Here is a 20,896-nt window from a genome sequence, read left to right on the forward strand (position 1 = left end):
TGCTAGCTTTCTGCTCTGTGATCCGAATTTTACTTGTTAGATGATGGCACTCGTAAGACTATACACACATAAATGCAGAACTTGTAGACTTTATTTCTTTAAAGAAAAGTGGCATAGTGAATAAGTAAGTTATTCTATTATCTCTGCATCAGTACTATTAGTATTTCAGGAAAAGCTGCGTAACATTAAGGATTGAAAAGAGAATCTAACTGTTCATCTATATCAAGGTTTTTCATGTTTATTGTTCTTCGGTGAGTTTAAGTGCTCCAGTTCTTAATTACTTAATGTAAAAAAAAAAAAATCACCGCTTATTCAAATTTCACTTTGGAGTGAGTGTAGGAAAAGCTAGGGAAGAAATTGGTGGACTGGAGAGACAGCTGGTATAGGAAAGAGGTTTGGTTATTTTCCTTGGATGTTGTGGATACAGAACAAGCCATGTGACTGTTGTAGCCTGAAGAAGAATGTGTGTTTCACCTGAGAAACTGGGTCCACAAATTCTTCTTTCACTTTGGACAAGCAATTACACTCCATATTAGAAGTGTTATTTTATGGAAATATATCTAAGGCTTCTTTACACATTACTTTGTAAAATCTGTACACATCACTCTGATACAGAAAACACATTGAAATTTGAAATAACTAGATGGATTAAGTGAAAGACAGAAAGAAGTATCTATCTCAGGTGAAATTTTAGTTCATCACACTATATTTTTCTATGTCTGAAGTGTATATAGTCCAAGCCTGACTCATTTGAATGCTTTTGAGAGATTTGATTGGTTTCTGTGCAGTTTAATTTCTACACAAGGGACACAAGCCAGTGGAGAAAATTATTTTATCAGAATTTTGTGGTGCTTGAAAAATATACATGTGTGTTATAGCAATCTAACAATTACTGTCATATTTATTTGTGTTGCTTTACCTCATGCCAGAAAAAGAGAACAGGTTGCATTATTTCTGTATGGAAATGAATGGAAATGGAGAGAAAATACAAGTAAAGTCCTTAAACAGATGGTGTTACAGTGAGGGGAGTTTTACTTATTTCTGATTTGGGGGAGTGAGGGGGAAAGTTTGACAATGTGAGTTCATGTGCATATACGTATACTGACACATCTATATAAAGTCATCCCTGTTAGTGATTTCACATTCGTTAAATTAAAATCAGTTGGTAAAAAGTTTTATTTCTTAATTCTGTAAAAATTAAAATTAAATTTAAGGATAACATTTATACCAAAGAAACATTTTGGCTTTTAGAATGTAAATTTCCTCACATTATTTTATGTGTTCTTAAAAATTTCTTTCTCTTAATCTGACATTGACTTTCTGCTCATGTGCACATACATGCTTCTGGTGCATGTTTAGTTGTGTGCACATAAACACCTGGGCACACACTTGGACTTCACCATGACTCTCTACTAATGGGAAACACAGGGTCATCTGGGAGCTAGAGCTGAGTATCAGAAAACTCAAAGATTGTTGTAAGGTGGATTAGGCCTTTATTTTTACATCCACTAAATAGTTCCAGAAGACTTTTGTCCTTAGGTAAGGCTCTTTCCATTCATTTCCATTTGGTATGGCAATGTGTTTTTTCATCATGGGTACAAAGGGTGCATATATAAGGATATGTAAACTTGCCTCTTTAGTTATAGTTCTTTATTGATAAAGTTATCTGACATATTAAAATTTATCTTATTTCAAGAATTTTTTTTCACTTAAAGTATTAAGATAGTGAAGCTCGTGAATATTTTCCATCCACGTATGTACTACAATAAAACTCTTCAGTTTAAAACTCAGTTACTGGAGTCCACTGATTATAATCTTTTCCTACTTTTGCACATATATATTTATTTGTTTTTTAACATACTAGAATGATTGTATGTAATATAATCATTTTGTGTGTGTTATAAAAGAATCATACTTTTTTTTGTTTAAATCACTATTATCTCTCAAATATATGGTTCACAGGATACCACCTTTATGTTTATGGATAATAAGTAGATCAATGAGTTATATGCTAGACTGTGAAATTTTAGAATAAGTGATTAAACTTACAATGAATCATTTATATTTGGAATTTTATGTAAAATTATGTGCAGATATATGTTTTTAAACATAAAAGCTCGTTCCCAATAGATAAGAAGTTTTTATTTGCCAAGTAGTTCTCACTTAATAGTTTTTCTATTTTGCTATACTTTTTACAATGACCTTATTTACCATAATAATTAACTACGTAATTTTCTTTTGTGATCATGTATGTTTTTATCAATTCAGTGAATAAGCACTAAAATACCTCTTTTATTAGAAATTTGCCAAATCAAGTAGTTAAATTCTATTCCATTTTTTATTGGACCTTAGATTTTAATACTAATTAATTTTAGATGAAGGAACATACTCATCTGAACCAGAAAAATTAAAATAAGTCACTTAAAAATTTAAGCTTAGGGTGACACTCTCTTAAATTCAAGTCGTTCTCTCTTTTGGACAGATTTGTGATCCCAACTTTGTGGCCACTAGCAGGTTTCACATTCTCCAGTTGACTCAAGTAATTACACCATTCTAAAGGAATTTTAGGGTCCAGTTAGAAGGTTGCTGTCATTTTCCTAAAGATTGCTATAAAAGAAAGTGTACAAGGGGCGCCTGGGTGACTCAGAGGGTTAAAGCCGCTGCCTTTGGCTCAGGTCATGATCCCAGGGTTCTGGGATCGAGCCCTGCATCGGGCTCTCTCCTTGGTGGGGAGTCTGCTTCCTCCTCTCTCTCTTTGCCTTCCTCTCTGCTTACTTGTGATCTCTCTCTGTCGAATAAATAAATAAAATCTTAAAAAAAAAAAGTGTACAAATTTGACTTGTTCAAATTGAAGTTCATTAATTTTTTTTATGCCAGAACTGCCAAAAAAATTTTTTTGGACCAGATTATGGAGGGTTTTGGACACCAGATTGAGTAGTTCTGATTACAACAGTGCCCCTTATCGACAGTTTTATTTTCCATGGTTTTGGTTACCTGGAGTCAGCAACGTGATCTGGAAGCAGATGATCTCCCTCTGACTTATCACCAGGAGGTCAATAATAGCCTTACATTACATCATTGTGTCTACGTCCCTCACCCCACTTCTCATCACATGGATATTTTATCATCTCACATTATCACAAGAAGGATGCATACAACACAAAATATTTTGGGAGACCTCATTTCATATAATTTTTATTACAATATATTGTTATAATTGCATTATATTATCATCAAATGTTGTTGTTAATCTCTTAATGTACCTAATTTACAAAATTATTTTTTTAAAAAATAAATTTTATTGTAGGAATGTATGTATAGGAAAAAAACACAGTGTATAATATATAGGGTTGGTACTATCCATGGTTTCAGGCATCCACTGGGGGTCTTTGAATGTATCCCTGTAGAAAAGGGAGGACTTCTGTATAACCTTTTTCAGTAATGACCATGGAAATTGTTAGGCAGCTATTCAAAAATAGCTTTGGCAGCACAAAGGATCACTTCTTCTAAGATTGAGCATACGTATTTTTAGGGAGAAAAATTCAAATATAGCATGCCTGAAATTAAAAAAGACTGTCTCAACGAATTCTCCTTGTGATGTCAATATGAATTTCCTCTTAGATTGGATTTAGACTACGAGTCTGAAAATAAGCTGTCATATATTTATTTCCCTCTTAATATTATCATGGGGAACACACTTCATTTTTATCATCTGTTCTTTGCTCCAGGTATGGTTGATTATCAATTAAATCACAGAAAGTACTCTCCAAGATAAGAAAGCATTTAAAACATCACTGTAGACACCTCTCGATGTTTATACTGCATTATGTATGGATAAGCTTTCATATCCTTTAGAAACACGTTTTTATCTTTGCTCTGGTTCAAGGGCTGCATTCTCCAATAGCTTTTTGACTCTAGGTTTGATTACATATCAGGGAGATACAGAGGGACATATCTCCTCTCTTTCTATATATGAATTTCCTGACCTCTTTTCCCAATTTCCCCATTGCTTCAGTGAGCTTTAATGATTACAAAATATTAAAGCTGTTACATAAAAAATGGCTTGTCATTGCCAGTAAAATCCATTATAAGAAACACTTCTGTATATTTACTCTAGAACATGGTATTGAGTGTATTGATTTTGCTTAAATTTTCATTCTTAGGATGACCCAATCATACGGGATAAAAAACATCAGCTTCCAATAAACTTACAGTTTATTCATATTACACTAAAGGTAATACGAACAGAATGGTTTTAGAGAAGTAATGCCAAGAACAGGCTTTCTTTCAAATGTCAGTTATTTTTCCTTTCCTACTCCTTGTGTGTTTTAAAACCATTTATAATAATAGCAGCAATAATTGTGGCAGTATTAGCACTTTGACGGTGGGAATTGTTTTGGTAAGATCAAGGTCAAATTGTATAGGTTCAAACTATCTGTATTTCATTCTAAAGTTACCTTTGGGACACTATCAATTTTAATAACTCTTTAAGACAAACTTCATCTCACAGAGGTATTTTTGGTGAAAATATATGTTTATTGTCATCTCTGTGTGTGTGCATATAATACATTTCCACAAATTTATTTTGTATTGCTTCTTTCTTTAAATACATGATGTTTTTAAAAGTACTGATCAGAGCGAGGTACCCCTCTGTTCTTTCGGAACCATGTCCATATAATTTAAGGTAACTGAATTGAAACTTTAGATCTATCTATAGAGTAGGGTTCTATGAATTTAACAAAAAGCTTTTGGATACTAGAATGTCACTGAAAACATAAAAATATAAAAATCTTTCTGGAAAATCTATCTTTGGGGACTCCCAAATCCTATTGGCAGGTGTTGATTACTAAATAATAAACAAGAGAGGATTAGTTGCAACTGAATTAACTCTATTTTCTGAGAATGTTAAAAATGACACCCGATTCTGTGTACTTGTATCTAGCAATTGAAAACAAACAAGAGCAGGAAATAAGATGAACAATGGGATTTAAACTGGTAAATAATTATACATCCCAATAGAAATCAGATAGCAAGTCTGAGAGAAAAATGCTAATAAGACTATCTTGCTCACTTCTTGCAAAGAGTTTGGCTTAATAGGCATGTTTTCATTGACCTTCCTTACAGGATTACCACTTTGCTGGGAGGATGACTTGAATTTTAGATGTATTCATCCATGTCATCAAAAATGGTGTCATTATCTGAGATGGGGTTAGCTAACACAGGCAATAAAGGCATAAGAAAACATCCTCTTTAAAGATGAAGAATAGTAGCATATTTAAATAGTCTTGGGCCTGAAATTCAGAGTATTTTTTTTAAGTTGCTATAATTTTAAATTTGTCCTTGTAAACCAAACAGCTTTCTCTATGCATACCAGAGCATAAGTTTATCGCTGCATATAAATCAGGTTCTTTTGGAAGCTGAATTAACCCTTTCAAGACTCTAACATTATAAGGACTGATTAATTAATTCATATGTGATGATAGCTGTCAGATAAAGAATGAGAGAGAGACACAGCTGACTTAAACTGTAAGAGAGAAACTGGCACATTTGACACAATGCAGTAGAATCAAAAAAGGACAAAAGGAGAAACACAGGAGTGAAGAAAGAACCCTTTAGATGCTGAGGCTTAGGTTTTTAGAGCACTCACTGTTTTCCGTAATTTAAAAGTATAAAGAGGCCATAGACTTTAATTTCAATAAAGGTGTCACTGATTTTAAAAAGTCCCCAAGGGGAAAATATTCTGACCTCTGTGCTTCAGTGGATGTATTCCAGGCAGATGCTTATCTTATTAAAAATTATAATAAATAAATAATAAATATAGAACTTTATAAGTTCTCAACCATAAGTAGAGAACTTTGAATTTTTATGTAAGTGTGGTACTTAACAGACAGATGAGATGAGACTTTATTTATTTATTTATTTTTAAGTAAGCTCTAGACCCAATGTGGAACTTGAACTCATGACCCTGTGATCAAGAGTCACATTCTCTACCAACTGAGCCAGCCAGGTGCCCCAGAGCTGATGTGACTTTAAATCCTATATATCTCATAGCAAAAGAGAGCCACTATGTATAAGTTTGTTTTCACATCCTGGAATCCTTGTGAAAGTCGACATCACAGCTTCATAAATGAAAGGGTTTTTTATTGCTTGGTTTGGTTTTGGGGTTTGGTTTCAAGTTTTTATTTACAAGTCTAGTTTCAGTGGTTTTGAAATATGTAATTTATATGGAATGGTCTTGCTTATTACAGATTACCAATAGTATTTGGTATCTTTTTAATGTAGTCTTCCTTTACATCAATGACAGCATTCAGGTGTGAATAATGAGTGTATTCTGTGTGCTCAAGGAATGGAGCATGAAAGAAAATACCATGGTATCAGTATCTTGATCCTCAAGGGATAAAAGGATCTCATTGAGGCAGAGAGATTAAAAAATAAAAAGAATAAGAATTAGGGAGCTAATGCTAGAATACATAATTCCGTGAGAAAATGGTGGCATTATCTTCATCCAAAATAGAAATACTTATTTTGGACAATGTTTTCAGGAATTTCCTGTAGTAATTTATTCTTCATGATATCCAGAATCAACTTTGAAAAGTTTCTGAGATTCAACATCTACCTTATTTGCGGCTTTTCTCCTTGTAGGAATACTTATTACCTCTTTCCTAGTTGCCAAAAGGATCTTCTTTCTTCCAAATCTTTCCTCTTCTGGCCTTTTCAAAGACTCATTTAATCTTTCAGATATGTGATTATATGCAATTTTATGGTTTGTTAATAATAATGGCAAATTAGAGGAAGAGTGAGGAGAGATAAATAGATGTAGGAAGAAGAAATATTTTTCTAATGCAGAATTATAAAATACAAGATTTATATAGTTAATAGAAAATAACAGTTGAGGTTTTGAAGGGTCAGGGGTGGGAGGTTGGGGGAACAGGTGGTGGGTAATGGGGAGGGCACGTTTTGCATGGAGCACTGGGTGTTGTGCAAGGAGAATGAATACTGTTACGCTGAAAAAATAAATAAAATGGAAAAAAAAAGAAAATAACAGTTGAATCAACATACATTAAGACTTTCTTTAGTTTAGGAGGAGTAGGATGAGATGTGAGCACAATGGGGTCACAATGAGGTCAGAATGACTATGCCAGTGATTAATGTCATATCCTTTTGTGCTCCACCAGAGATATCCTGGTTGGGGCCCAAACTCTAGCTGTCTGTTTACAGAAATAATGCTGATTTGAATGCTGCTTGCCCTGTGGCTCATCTCAGTTTTGTATGTTAATAAATGTTGTCTAATATCTTTTCAATCAAGCACCTAAATATTTCAAGAATCTTCTGAGACATACCATACATTGCTCAGATATCTGTAACAGTGGTCCATGGCCTTCTTCATTACATTTGTTTTTATTCAGAGAGTTTTCATTCTCTTTTAAATCCCAGTGAATTTTCTGTAAATTATTTTTTTATGTTTTGGCATTGCAACATATGTCCTTTGACTTATAAAGCTGGTCTTTTACTACCCTGTGAAATGCACAGTCCTGTGTGGGTATTATTTCACTTTCTAATCCCTTCACCTGGATCATCCTTTTCCTGCTCTTCACTATTTATTGAAACCCTGATCATCCTTTGAATTGCCATCAAGCACCACTTCTTGTACAAAGCCTTTCACAATATTATAGTCTACATTTTCCCTATATTTCTGTTGCTTGACACTCATGTGACATAATTCAAAATGTAATTGATCATGAATTATTTCCCCTAGATGGTTTTAAACATATTTTCTAATTTCTAGTCAAAATGCAAATGGGGAGATAAAATCTTACCAGCTGGAGAATTTTAGAAGTGAATAGACATAGGTTTATTTACTACAAACCTTTACTTGACACAACCTTATCATTCTACAACATTCTATTCAAGATGCCTTTGCTCAAAAACTTCCAATGCCTGAAGCACAAAGTTGGTGTTTTATTCATTCTTATCTTCTGAATGCTTGAACATAACTTCTTTAAACTAACTACTAGCTGTACATCTAATATTGTCACTGAGTTTGAGCTGTCTTTCCTCTGGTGGCTCATTGGAGTTGTACTGTTTTTCCTTGAGACGCCCTGTCAGAGTCCTTTTCTCAAAACAAAAGCAAAAACAAAAAACAAAAAAACCAAAGTTTGTTTCATTACTGTAGTAAGCTTCAGAGCCAGTCCTCCTCAGCATACCAGTTAAGAAAGTGATGGCTCCATTCATCTGTGCCTTCACTTCCAAGCATCTGATGCTTCCCCGGGTGATGGCTGCACCTACAGTATGGGATTGGGGGAAGGGGGCAGCTAAAAATTGAATGTTAACACCAGAGCAATATACCAGGGTACATAATTATATATTTTTGCTATAGATTCCCAATGCATGGTTTGGATTCTTGTTTTTTAAATATTCTTCATGTGTGCACATCAAATCTCCTTATATTCTTTTGCTTTCATTCCTTAACATAAGCTTCCATTTAATTTAAGGTTTCTTCATCTCAGAGCATTATCTATGGGTTGTTAATATATATGCCAGAAAATTCACTCTGGTAGACATGTTATTATGTCCAAAGAGTCACAAACACTTAAAACCGTCCCTGAAGGCGTGCAGGTGCACTGAATAACAAGTGCAAATGCTCCAAGTGCTCCAAATACCCAGCTGCAATTGGATGCAGTTGAATATGATATAGGCCAGTGGTCTCTGTGTCTGAATGCAGCCGTGGCAGTACATTGGAAAGCATTGTGCAATGCAGGTGCACGCTAGAGGATTGCTACTTCAAAGCTACCACGGTTTGACTATTTGATGGTATTATAATAACTTCCTCTTCAAAATGTGCTTTCCACCTATCAAAAGCAGACAGAATGGTATTTCACAACGGAGGTAAAATCTGAAAGCCTGATTGGCAGTGGATCACCCTAAAAATATATATACATTTCTCTCAGAGTTTTTTACTATGGGAACTGTGTTTCCAAATTCTGATTCCTTATGGCCAATTATTAAGAAGTAATTTTAAGTTTCTGGAATTGTATGTGTTGTGTTTAATCGTTGTATCGCTGCCCATGTAAACAGGCATCCTCATAAGATGAGCACATCAGCATATTATAACAAGAGACATACTCCCCCTTATGTTAAAAGAATAAAAGAAACAAAAACATCCTATATATGTGTGTATTGGTGTATCAGTTATTCAATTAGTAAAACAAGAGGTTCCTGTGCACAAGCAGCATGGGAAATACAATGCAACAGACAAAAGATCACTTAGCTGAAGTAAAGTGGCTGGTTCTCTGATGCCCCATTTTCCCCAACCCTTTCCTTTTTCTTTGCACGAGGGATGCACCAAGCTTATTAAAAATTGTGCTAAAATTAAGCCTGGCTGTCATGTGAACACTAGCACGAAAAAAAAAAAAAACATGTGATAAAATTGTAATGTGCTCCTTTCTTTCTTATTCTGACACAGGGAAAAAAAAGTTTTGAGACAACTTTCCAACACTGTCTCTAGAAGTAATATTGAAAGTGAAATTTTAACTCCTCTCCTAGTCAGAGCGAAATCAGAAGGTTTATTTTTAACTAATGGGCTAGTAAATGGGACATAGAGACCATAAATGGAAATAATTTGAATGAATATAGATTAAGGTGCAGTTTATATGGAATGATTCACCTTCTCATCATAACAAGTATAAGGAGTTTATAAAACGGTAAAGTAAAGCAAGTGAATAATAATCAACTGCCAAAAAAGGAAAGAATTGTTTATGTTAGAAAAGTGTCAGCTCACAGGATCTTGTGAATTATGTCAACTCACTGCAAGGAAAATTTTATTAGAGATCTGTTGGGCTGTATTCTGATGAGATTTCTCTTTTAGCATTGATACTTTTTATCTGATATGTTCAAATATATTGGGATTAAATTGTAATTTGTCGCAATCATGAGGGAGTGTGTGTACACGCGTGAAACTGAGAGTGTGTGCTGAAAAACAGAAAAAGACAGCAAAAACAAGCTGTTTTTGAAAGTAAAATCTTTCAATAGAAAACTGGTACCCAGAAACTTCCAGTCGAAGGTCTTGGCTTGTCATTATTTGCTAGTGGGTAATCTGTGATGGGGCCCTAGTTTAGCTTCTGTAGAGTTAATCTCCAAAATACCAGTGCCAGCCATAAATAGAGATGGGTGCCTGCTCTTTGCTTTTCCAGACAGCTAATTAGGTGTTATGAAAGCTTATGCTGGTGAAAGGAGGTAAATTAGAAATAAAAAAGAAAAATGAGAACAAATAAAAAATGGGCTTCCATTTATAGAGTTGTCTACTTAGAAACAACTCTAATTTTAAGATGCTGTTAGAAACAGTAGCAACCACCACACTAAGAGAACAAAACTATTCCTATTTAAAGCTGTTTACAAAGCATAAATAAACCACTTTGTTGACAGTCAAAAAGCAGAGCAAATTTCTCTCTCTCAAATGCCCTTACCCCACGGCCACAGCATTTTAGAACCTCCTCATTGATGCCCCGACTTGTGGATTTTGGTTTTCGGATTTCTATGACACAGACGTTTATTTCTTCATTATAAAAAATGAAATCAGATGCATATATCAAGTTCTTAAGCTAGAAACTATATGCATGTTTTTGTATAAATATGTGGGCTCCGGAGGCAGCAAGCAAGTGAAACTAAGGGGAGGAAATCCTTTTATGTTTTCTAATAGCTCCTTAAGTAGTAACAAATTAGTTGCCAAGTATCTTTCTTTGGGTAGTGTGGTAAAGCACTTTGAAGACAGGGAAAATAAGCTTAAATTCTGATTTGTGATAAATTCCTGCCTGACAGTGAGAGAGACTAGAATAAATAGGTAGTTTTACTCTGGACTAAGAAATTTTACAGAGACTGGCTCCTTGACACATTCCCTTTGTAGTGAATACCACTGAGTCATAATGCACCAGGATTATTTCCCCTGACTTTTCCCCAAATAAACATGTTTAGCTAAGGCTCCCTTAATCTTTAGTAGTCCTTGCTGATATAAACAGGGCTTTGGCTTCAAATTTTAATCTTATGCATAGTACTCTTTGGCACTTCTTACCTGTTGTTGAGATGGCTGTGCACCCCTAATGATACATCACGTTACAATGTGAAAATCACATGGTAAACACTGAGTTATGGACACCTTTGTAAAAGCTTGCTAAAACCCAGTAATGTAAGGGCAGGTAGTTTGATGTCTTAACTAAATGTTTTCTTTCCTCACAGAAATGTTAACTTCCACAATGACAGTTCCTTTGAAGGCGTATTCTGGCACCAAATGATTGCTTGCCTCCTATTGCTAAGATTAAGTTATTAAACTGCTTAGTCTAGGTTAAAATGGCAGAGCTTTCCTATATGTCAGCAAATATGCATATGCAGATTTCAGACATCTTTATGTCTAAATCAATTTGAATTACATAGAATTCTAAAATCAGGGGTAGTCAAGTTGTTGATTCAGTCATGGATTTCATACCTACAGTAGGGCAAAGGGAAAGATGAAAATGTCCTTGGAGATTTGAAATAAAAAGATTTATACCTGTATATGTACATTATATGTAATGTTTTATATATAAAATATGTGTAGACATATGTGTGCATTTTATATGTATTTATGTTATCTTCTAAACTGTGAATGTAGAACTCTCTTGTGCGCTTGATGTATCTGTATTTCTCTTATGACAGTTACTGATAGTAAGTTTTTAGGAATTCATTGGTTATACATTTGAGTTTTAAAATTTTGTTTGGACTGTATCCTGTAGAAAGCTCAACTGTTTAAAAGATTTATCTGACAGAGAGAGAGAGCATAAATAAGGGGGAGCAGCGGAGGGAGAGGGAAAGCAGGCTTCCTGCTGAGCAGGATGCTGGGCTCCATCTTGGGACCCTGGGATCATGACCTGAGCTGAAGGCGGAAGCCAGACGCTCAATCGACTGAGCCACCCAGGTGCCTGAAAGCTTATTTTTTACACACATACACACACACATATAAAAGTTTGTATATGGATGTGTGTGTGTGTTTGTGTTTGTGTGGTTTATTGTACAGCTGAATTGCAAGTACTAGAGTCATTTGAGTGACTTTACGTCTTTTGCAAAAATATAGTATAATTAGGATGAAAATTAAAATAATTAAGATGAGTGTATTTAGATCCCTTTCTTTGAGAGCTTGTGTAATAGATGTGGCTATAGGAATATAGAAAATTCTTAATACTGAACAAGTATTTAAATTTATCAGATTGTCACGTGATCCTTCAAGGAATCATAACTTTTAAAACTGAGACACTGTAAACTTTCCCTATAGACAGAACTGCCCAGAATCCCAGCTGTTGGCCTTTAGAATAGTTTTCTCTGTGCAGTATAAGTATGCTTATCTCTCAGTCTCATCCACATACCATTTGGATTATGCTATCTTTTTTTGGCAAAGAATGCATTCTATGAAAAGCGTCATCATGTTATATTGAGGAAAAGGTGAAAATGGGCATAAATAATCTCTTTGTAACCCAGATTGGTCCAGAAGAAAAAAAAAAAAGTGTATCTTGGATCCATTATGTTTGCCTTGATTTGGTCTATCCAGGGTCTATGAATTTGTTTTCTGATACAAATATCCAATCTATGCTAATAGCTGCTGTCTACATAATTTGCTGCTTTCTCATTTCTGTGGCATATAATTCAACATACCTAATCTGAGATCTGTTGTCCCTAAGGCACAGGAAAGAGTTTGACCTTGTAGCTCCAGGTCTGGAGAAAATACTCCACACTATTATTTTTATGATACATATTTAGTTTATTGAGGGATCTTAAAAATATATAATAGAAGATACACATGATAGAAATCCTCCTGCACAACTGCCCCTCCCTCCTTTTTCTCTCCCTTCACTTAGCTTTCCTTCTTCCCTCTTTTTTCTTCTATATTTCTCATTTTGTTAATGTTTATGTCTGGATAGTCATTCATTATATACTACCACTGTCCCTTTTTTGTACCTACCTATTCATCTATTTATTTATGTTCCTTCAGAAATAATTTTACTTTCTCATAAATTCTTATTTGAACCTTGGCAGTAATAGTTCATTTTTTGGTCATAGTTTCTGCTGCTTGTGCAAAGGTATCCATTAGATTTTCTTCACTGTCTGGGAACCGCTACCGTCGAAATTACAGTCTAATAAGAAGGTGAACAGCTTATAATGTGTCATGATCAATACTTAGAATTTGCTCCCTAGGTTGTGACATAAAGGAGTCAAGTAAAAAGCTGTAGATTTTCAGCTGTTAAATGCAAACAATCATTTCATGTTGATGGTTCCAAATTCAAGGTCGATTTATACTTTCATACATCTGCATTATTTTGTCTCTTTCACTCTCTTCTTAAATCCGTATTGAATTCATGCAGTGCCAGGCTACCCAAATTGCTGAAATTGAAGGCTAGTCAATATTGGAATATAAAACTATGTTAGCATATTTCAAAAAGAGTATGTGGGTTATAAATTTTTTTAAAAGTTGTGACTCTAAAAGACACAGAAGTATTATCAAATGAAACAGATAGTGAAATTTTCTACTGTATTTTTGGAGGATAAAATTGGTTGAATGAAATGATACGTATTTCTTTTCTAACACAGACTGACACAGTTGTAGAGGTTATGTTTATGATTCCCATTCAGAATAGGTAAAGAAAACAAACACCTGATGTTAAAATTTTCTGACATCCGTTTGTTTTTTAAATGTCTCCTCGACTTTAAATCCATACGGAAAGTCTTCCAAGAAAATTTCTATGTCTAGATTTTTCTGCTGCTCTTTATGTCCATCTGCCTAACAATCTTCCAAGGCACAGATACTATTTGAGTCTCAGGGGTGTGAGTTTTTGAGTTCAGTTTGAGACTGCCTTTCACCATTCTTACCTGTAGTGCATAATAAACTGAACATACTTCATTCATTCATCTGTAAATATATTTTTTGAAAACATGACAAAATTTAAAAAGTGGCAAGCTACTTGAAATCATTTTTAACATTTCACAGGTATGAATGACACATGGGATGAAATACCACAGTATTTTTGTTCTGTCAAGACACTATTCTGACTCCTTTCTAAAAAAATTTAATCTCATAAGAAATTATTTTATTTAAAACCTTTTGAAATAAATCAAGTTGTGGTTTATTTTTTTCCTTTTTTGGATAAGGAATTATTTATGTGTTTTAAATATGAACTCAAGATTTTATATATGACTTTACAAAGTAACTGTATAAATTTACCAGTGCTGTTAAATTCAGTGCCTTCTATTTTAAATACCTCTCATGTATTTGTGGGGAGAGGGGTGCCCTGCACAGGACACTATGAATTTGTAGGGATCCTCTCACATCAATTAAGTAGCTATCCCAAGTGTTCCTAAATGTGTAGGGAATTCTATTCCCATCACACAGAGGTGAATTGTAAATATCCTCTCTTGGAAAAAAAAAAAGTCCCTGATTTAAAAAGAACCATTAAACATAAAGGGAAACAATTATTTGTAGATGAAAGGGACAAGTGGGAAGATGCAGTTCAAAGTTATAGTTTAAAATATTGGGATGGTGGAATTACGCAGCTGTTGTCATAATGAAGGAATTTTCTTTCATATTTTCTGTTCAGCATCTTTGAAATAGGGATCATTAAAGAATGCTTTATTTAGATTTTCTCTATGCCTATTGGCAAAAGAGAGAAGCAAACATCCTCACGGAAAACATTATCCTTTAAAATAGGAAATCATGAGTTGTCATTCATCTGAACTATATCTGTTGACTAAATCCATTTTCACCTACTTACACCAAAAACAAAAGCTGGAGTGAAGAAAACTGATTATATGATCTATCCCCATATCTAATAAAATAGGAATGTGCACTTTTTTGACAAGTTTATTCATAACACATTCTGATAGAAAATTCCATTTTCTCCTCCCAGTAGGAAAAGTAGGCTCTTAAAGGAAACCTTTTATTTCATGACTGTCACCAAAATAACAATTATAAGCAAAATAGGGATAAAACATGGGAAAAAAAAAAAGGCAGCGGCTTAGGACTTGGAAGTATGCGATCTAGTTTTTAACCCCATTATTTGATTTGAAAATTAATCCTGGTAATCCTTTTTGAAGCTCACTGATTCCAGGATGGGTTATACAGAACAAAGCCTAACTGATATCCCCAGGAGATTGGTTTACAGTGATGTTCTATTCTACTGAGAATGATTCTCCAATGGCCACTTTTTACTTCTTCCCAGGCTATGGGAATTCATTAATATCTAGAGAAAAGACTTAAATAAAACCATTGTCTCAACCAGCAGGTTTATGCAACCATCCTGAAATGTTTTAATTATTGTTTTCTTTCCCTTTTTAATTAAGAGACCAGAGGTCAAACAAGCCCACTGAGAGCTGATCACAGCCTCAGTAGAAATTTAAAAGCAACCCTAATGATTGCATTTGCTGTTTTCTTTTTTTGTTTTGCAGAACCAGAAGAGTGTGTTAATTGCACAGATGAATGCCGAGTGCTTGGTCATTCTGACAGGTGTTGGATGCCACAGTTCCCTGCAGCCAATCAGGCTGAAAATGCAGATTACCGCACAAATCTCTTTGTACCCACAGTTGAAGCTAATGTTGAGACTGAGACTTATGAAACTGTGAATCCCACTGGGAAAAAGACTTTTTGTACATTTGGAAAAGACAAGCGAGAGCACACTATTCTCATTGCCAATGTTAAACCTTATTTAAAAGCCAAACGTGCCCTGAGCCCTCTCCTCCAAGAGGTCCCCTCAGCATCAAGCAGCCCAACCAAGGCATGCATTGAGCCTTGCACCTCAACAAAAGGCTCTCTGGATGGTTGTGAAGCAAAACCAGGAGCCCTGGCCGAAGCAAGTGGCCAATACTTGCCCACTGACAGTCAGTATCTGTCACCCAGTAAGCAACCAAGAGACCCTCCATTCATGGCTTCCGATCAGATGGCAAGGGTCTTTGCAGATGTGCATTCTAGAGCCAGCCGGGATTCCAGCGAGATGGGTGCTGTTCTTGAGCAGCTCGACCACCCCACCAGGGATCTGGGCAGAGAATCAGTGGATGCGGAGGAAGTCGTGAGAGAAATCGATAAGCTTTTGCAGGACTGCCGGGGAAATGACCCTGTGGCTGTGAGAAAGTGAAAAAAAAAAAAAAAAAAAAAAAGCATTGGCATTTTCTTGTCTCTCCTGTTGATTTAAAAATGATCCCTCCTGGTGACAACCCATTTTACAGGGATGAAGAAAGACCAATGCTGCTTTAAGGCTTTTAGTGAACATCTGAAGTGCCCACAAGTATGTTCTTTTCACTGCTGTTTCTTTTTCAGAGATAACAATGGTTTTGTTTTGACCAAACTTATATTAGGACAGAATTAACGATGCTGAAAGAGAAAAGAAAAAGAGAGAAGAGAAAAGAAAGAAGAAAAAGGAGGATGAGGAAGCAAGTTACCTTTTGACAATCTGTTAGGAAGGTATGCAGTGTGAGAATTGAAGTATTTCTGATCACTCTTAAGACTGTCCTCCGTGATTTATGCTGACTTAACTGTTTACCTATAAACCCCATACAAAGCAGGGTCATAATTTGTGATCTGTGGTGGATTTCTAGCAGTCACCACAGGCTTCTACTTAAAGTCCCGAAAAGACCTTGCAGTAGTCCAAGCTACACCAAACATTAACACATATTTGTGGTAAACATTTCTGTATAAAGTTACCTGCCACACATACAAACACAAAGAACATTCCATATCATTAGTCAAAAAAAAACAAAAACAAACAAACAAAAAAAAACAAAAAAAACCTTGGTCATTTGTAAGACACTTCATGTCGTATAAAAGTTAAATGTAAAAAGATATAGTCCATTTGTCCTGCACACACATAGACTAATTCACTTCATTAATGGAGAAGAAATTTTAAAAGGTTTAAAATGCCTCTTCAGCATTTTAGTGTCCAACAAACATATAAATAATGATGGATATGTTTTAAATTTGACCTGAAAAATAGTTACCATTGAATGATAATATGCAGAGGAAATTAACATGATTAATACATTTTTTTCATTTGTGGACACTAAAATAGCTCAGGAAAGTGAAACTGTCTTAGGCATACACCAATCACATGACCATTTAAATGTGCAAATGTAAGAAGATTCAATGTGTTTACATCAAATGACATATTTTTATTGATTTATTGCAGATTCAGTGCATATGAGCCAAATTGTTGAGTGTATAAGAGCTATATTGTGTATTTTATTAAATTAATATATAGTTGTGTTGCAAAAATATTTGGGCTTATATTGTAAATGGCAAGTGTTGCCTCGGTAGCTGTCGAACTCTATGAGTTTTGTTTTTTCCTGCTTCCTTTTCCCCATGGAGTGTGGGAAGCAGTGCCTCAGAGCAGAGTCTCTTGTTTAATGTATAGTCTACCAAGTACTACAGTACATAATCTGTTCAAAATGTGTTTGAGTGAGCCAATGGAGCTAACTGAAAGGTCAAAAAAGACATCCGTCAGTCATGGTTATGTGCAAGTCCTTGTAGAAGCTTTTATTAAAGTCACGCTAAATCACAAGAGTTACATTTGTACCGATACCTGAAACGTGTTCACGTTTTTTCAGTAACATCCAGATTCTGCCTATGTAGATATCATGACGTTGATCGGTTTCTCAAAAGTATCTTACGTGGTTCAAGATGTGTGTTCCCATTATATTTCAAAACCATGAGAAATGCTTTAATGCATGTGTGGTACCAGAACTGGTTCCTTGCATTGTGTAGTGTGTTTCAAGAGGTCTGGGTCTTAACAAAATGTTTTTCCTTTTTCTCAATACTCTTCTGCCTCTTTTTATTGGTGTCCTTGGAGAACAATACACCTTCTCTTCCTTCATCTGGTTACACCTTTTCTTGTGACATTTAGCAAGTTTCAAACTTACTTCCATATGAGGCTAGGAAACCTCAAATTTCAGGAATTGGGAAAAACAAAATTAGCACTTGCAGAAGTAGCAGCAGATGGGAAAATGCCTTGATTGACATTTTCCTTCAGCGTTTAAAATTTTTGGCATTTTACAGCTTCATGACAAACAGTTTCCAGCCCATACCTTAGAAAATGTGGTGCTGAGTTAAATAAAGGCTGTTTGTGCACTGGAGCAGAAAAATGCGTTATTTGCAAACTGGTGGAGAATTCTGTGCCTTCTTTTCTGGCCACCAAGCCAGTGTAGAAACAGCATAAATGTCATAAAATCATTATATTAAAAACAAAAGCAAAAGCAAAAACAAACATTGAACTGAATTAAGTTTTGTAATTTTAAACCTCAAAAAATTCAACTGAAAATATTTCTGTCAAATGTCGTCAAGATTTTAGACTGTACCTCGTTTGCAAAACAGCTCTGAAAGGGAAGAGTGGACAACTCCCATCAGCCTTATTCTCTCGAGAACTGTATTTGGTTCCTAGTAACAGCCTTTCCAAAGCTCTACTCTTGGTTTTTATTACTCATAAATGTTTAAATTAGAAAAGAAGGGATCTTGTACACGTGAAACCTAATTGACTCTCTATATTTTGGACAATTTATGTATCTGAAATGTGTTGTCTCTGTTATATGATGTTATTTTTTTGCCAGGAGACTACAGGTTGATTTAGCTTGATAGCTGAAATTTGATGGAAAACTAATTTCCATTTAGTCTTACCAAGTGTTTCCTCTCTCTGACTAGACAGATAGCCACGTAGTACAATCTAAGGCAGTGTGTAAATGAAATCAACAAAGAGAGTAGGCTTTATTTTTAAAACATTCTTAACGCTGAGTAACCAATTGTTCAATTTATTTTATGTGTCTGAAGACATTAAAACACTATAAGATTTTAAGAATTGGTTGTGCCAATGTGTGAGGGATTTACCTTTAGGCTCTCTGTCACTGGTGATTTACTAGTGTTAGCTGTTTAACACATTACCTGTATTTAGTAGTGATTATTTATTTACAAGTTGGTGGTAATTCAGCAGTCAGGACTCTGAGCTTTTTCAGTTGAGTTGAGGGAATCTCGCTTTTATTCATTTGGCTGACGACTGCCTTTATCACAGACCTCTGGTGCTTGGCTTCCGTGGAAGTCTATGAGATGCCAAAATCCCCCCTGTAGAGAGCAACTTGCTCTGAGGGGTGATGCATGATCAAACAGTGATATTTCAAGCAGTTTTGGCACAATTCAGAAGATGGAAAAATTGTCTTAATTCACATCCTTCAAATACTAACACCTCAAAAAATCCCACACATTCAAAAAAGAATAATTTGATAATACTTTGTCTTTTAGGTCCTTCAGTAACTGAAGTCAAGCACAGAATAAGAATTTATAGAAATTTTTGTAAGAAAGTCAAAAAGTTCTAAAAACTGTTCACTGGTGAACTAAAAACAATCAGTAACACAACAATCTTTTCATTAAATGTTAATGAAAGATCTTTTCATCGAAGTTAAAAGTAGTGAGAATCAGTGTTAGTTATACCTATACCAAAGTAAACATTAAAGAGACATATCATGCAAGTTTAAAGAATGCTTTCATATTATTTCTTAACCTTACATACTTATCCTTATTGCAAGCAATATACAAGGATTGGCTCACCACCCCTATGAATTAATTGAATTCCTGGTTGGGAAATTGACTTTGTTTCATTTTCCCAAGATCTTGTAAAACATGACTTCCCTTTAAAATATATAGGCAGTGCTCGATATAAAAAATGACACCATAAAAAAAAAGTCATGTAGTAATAAAGCAGTATGCTTTATTTGAACTAGGTTAAAAGCTGTTTGTTGCCTAATGGAGTAGAAGTTGCTGAGGTCAACAAGTAGACTGAGGTCTGGCATAATATATGCCCACTCATTATTGTCTAATTATATTCTTTTGACAACAGACAGCATTTATCACAGCATTAATTCAAATGAGAGTTTTGGCTATCAAGATGTGTTGATTTGAAACATAATTGAATGAGACCTGATTAAAGTCTGACTTTCCTGGCCCCAGTGTTTTGCAGGTTGGCTATTCCCATATATCAACCCCATCACTCCATAAGGTTCTTAGCTGCACCAAGCAACTGGTGAACAAGGACAACAACAACAAAAGCAGCATACATTGTATGGATTTATCTCAACGCTATTGTTTAATGGCTGTGTTTAATGTGACCTATCTGGAAAATGAGGACTCCAAATAAAAAGCTATTACTAATAGTGGCGTTGCCTTCCCTTGAATTCGTTAACACAGAAGTGGTGTGTTATACACTGTGTACCACAGGGACGCTCCATCACAACTGTTCTGCTAGTTATTTGTTTACCAGTAAAATAAGATTTCTTAAAAATTTATTTAACAATAACCTCACTACGTCTCAACAAGTTAACAATCTTTCAGATAGCTTCGATAAGGTGACTGGTCAAATAATTACCATGGAGTCATGACCTAGACACTTGCGGCTTTTAATAGCCACAGTTTGTTTGAGAATAATTTAGTATGAGAATCAAAAGGACTTCAGAAAAGTGCTTTTTAAAATCTTTCTCATACATGATTGATGAAAACACATATTTATAAATAACATTTTAAAGTAAATACATATTTATCATGGTATCTTAAAATAATAAGCCTCTCTTTCTGCTCATTCAACAAACATCTACTGAATTGCTAGTGTGTGTTTGCCCTTGGCTACTATGTCCCCGAAGTAGAGAGTAAACAGAGGAGAGGTCCCTGGGTCACAGTCTCGCGGGAGAAACAAATAGGTAAGTTCTAATACACCTTGCTCTTTATATAAATTGGATTGGGTTGTTTGCATCTTTCCTTAGTTTCTCCACATACCCCTTATTTCTACTTTCTCATTCTCAGTGAATGGCATCTCCTAAATATATATTAAAAAAGAAAAGAAAACAGAACAATTTGCCCATT

At 34.9% G+C, this 20,896-nt stretch overlaps 1 protein-coding gene across 4 annotated transcripts in view; it reads left to right on the forward strand.

Moving 5' to 3' along the window:
- Positions 1–20,174, forward strand: part of PCDH17 (protocadherin 17) — a 99,818-nt gene extending 79,644 nt beyond the window's left edge. For 3 of the 4 annotated variants that reach the window (XM_045978230.1, XM_045978232.1, XM_045978231.1), the window contains one exon: positions 15,460–20,174. In XM_045978230.1, the coding sequence (XP_045834186.1) occupies positions 15,460–16,142 (683 nt within the window). In that variant the 3' untranslated portion in view covers positions 16,143–20,174. The remainder of the gene's footprint in view (positions 1–15,459) is intronic. The other variant, XM_045978233.1, reaches the window with a different exon arrangement.
- The last annotated feature ends 722 nt before the right edge of the window (positions 20,175–20,896 follow it).

This window comes from Meles meles, chromosome 14 (assembly GCF_922984935.1).
Source record: "Meles meles chromosome 14, mMelMel3.1 paternal haplotype, whole genome shotgun sequence".
Taxonomy (NCBI): Eukaryota; Metazoa; Chordata; class Mammalia; order Carnivora; family Mustelidae; genus Meles; species Meles meles.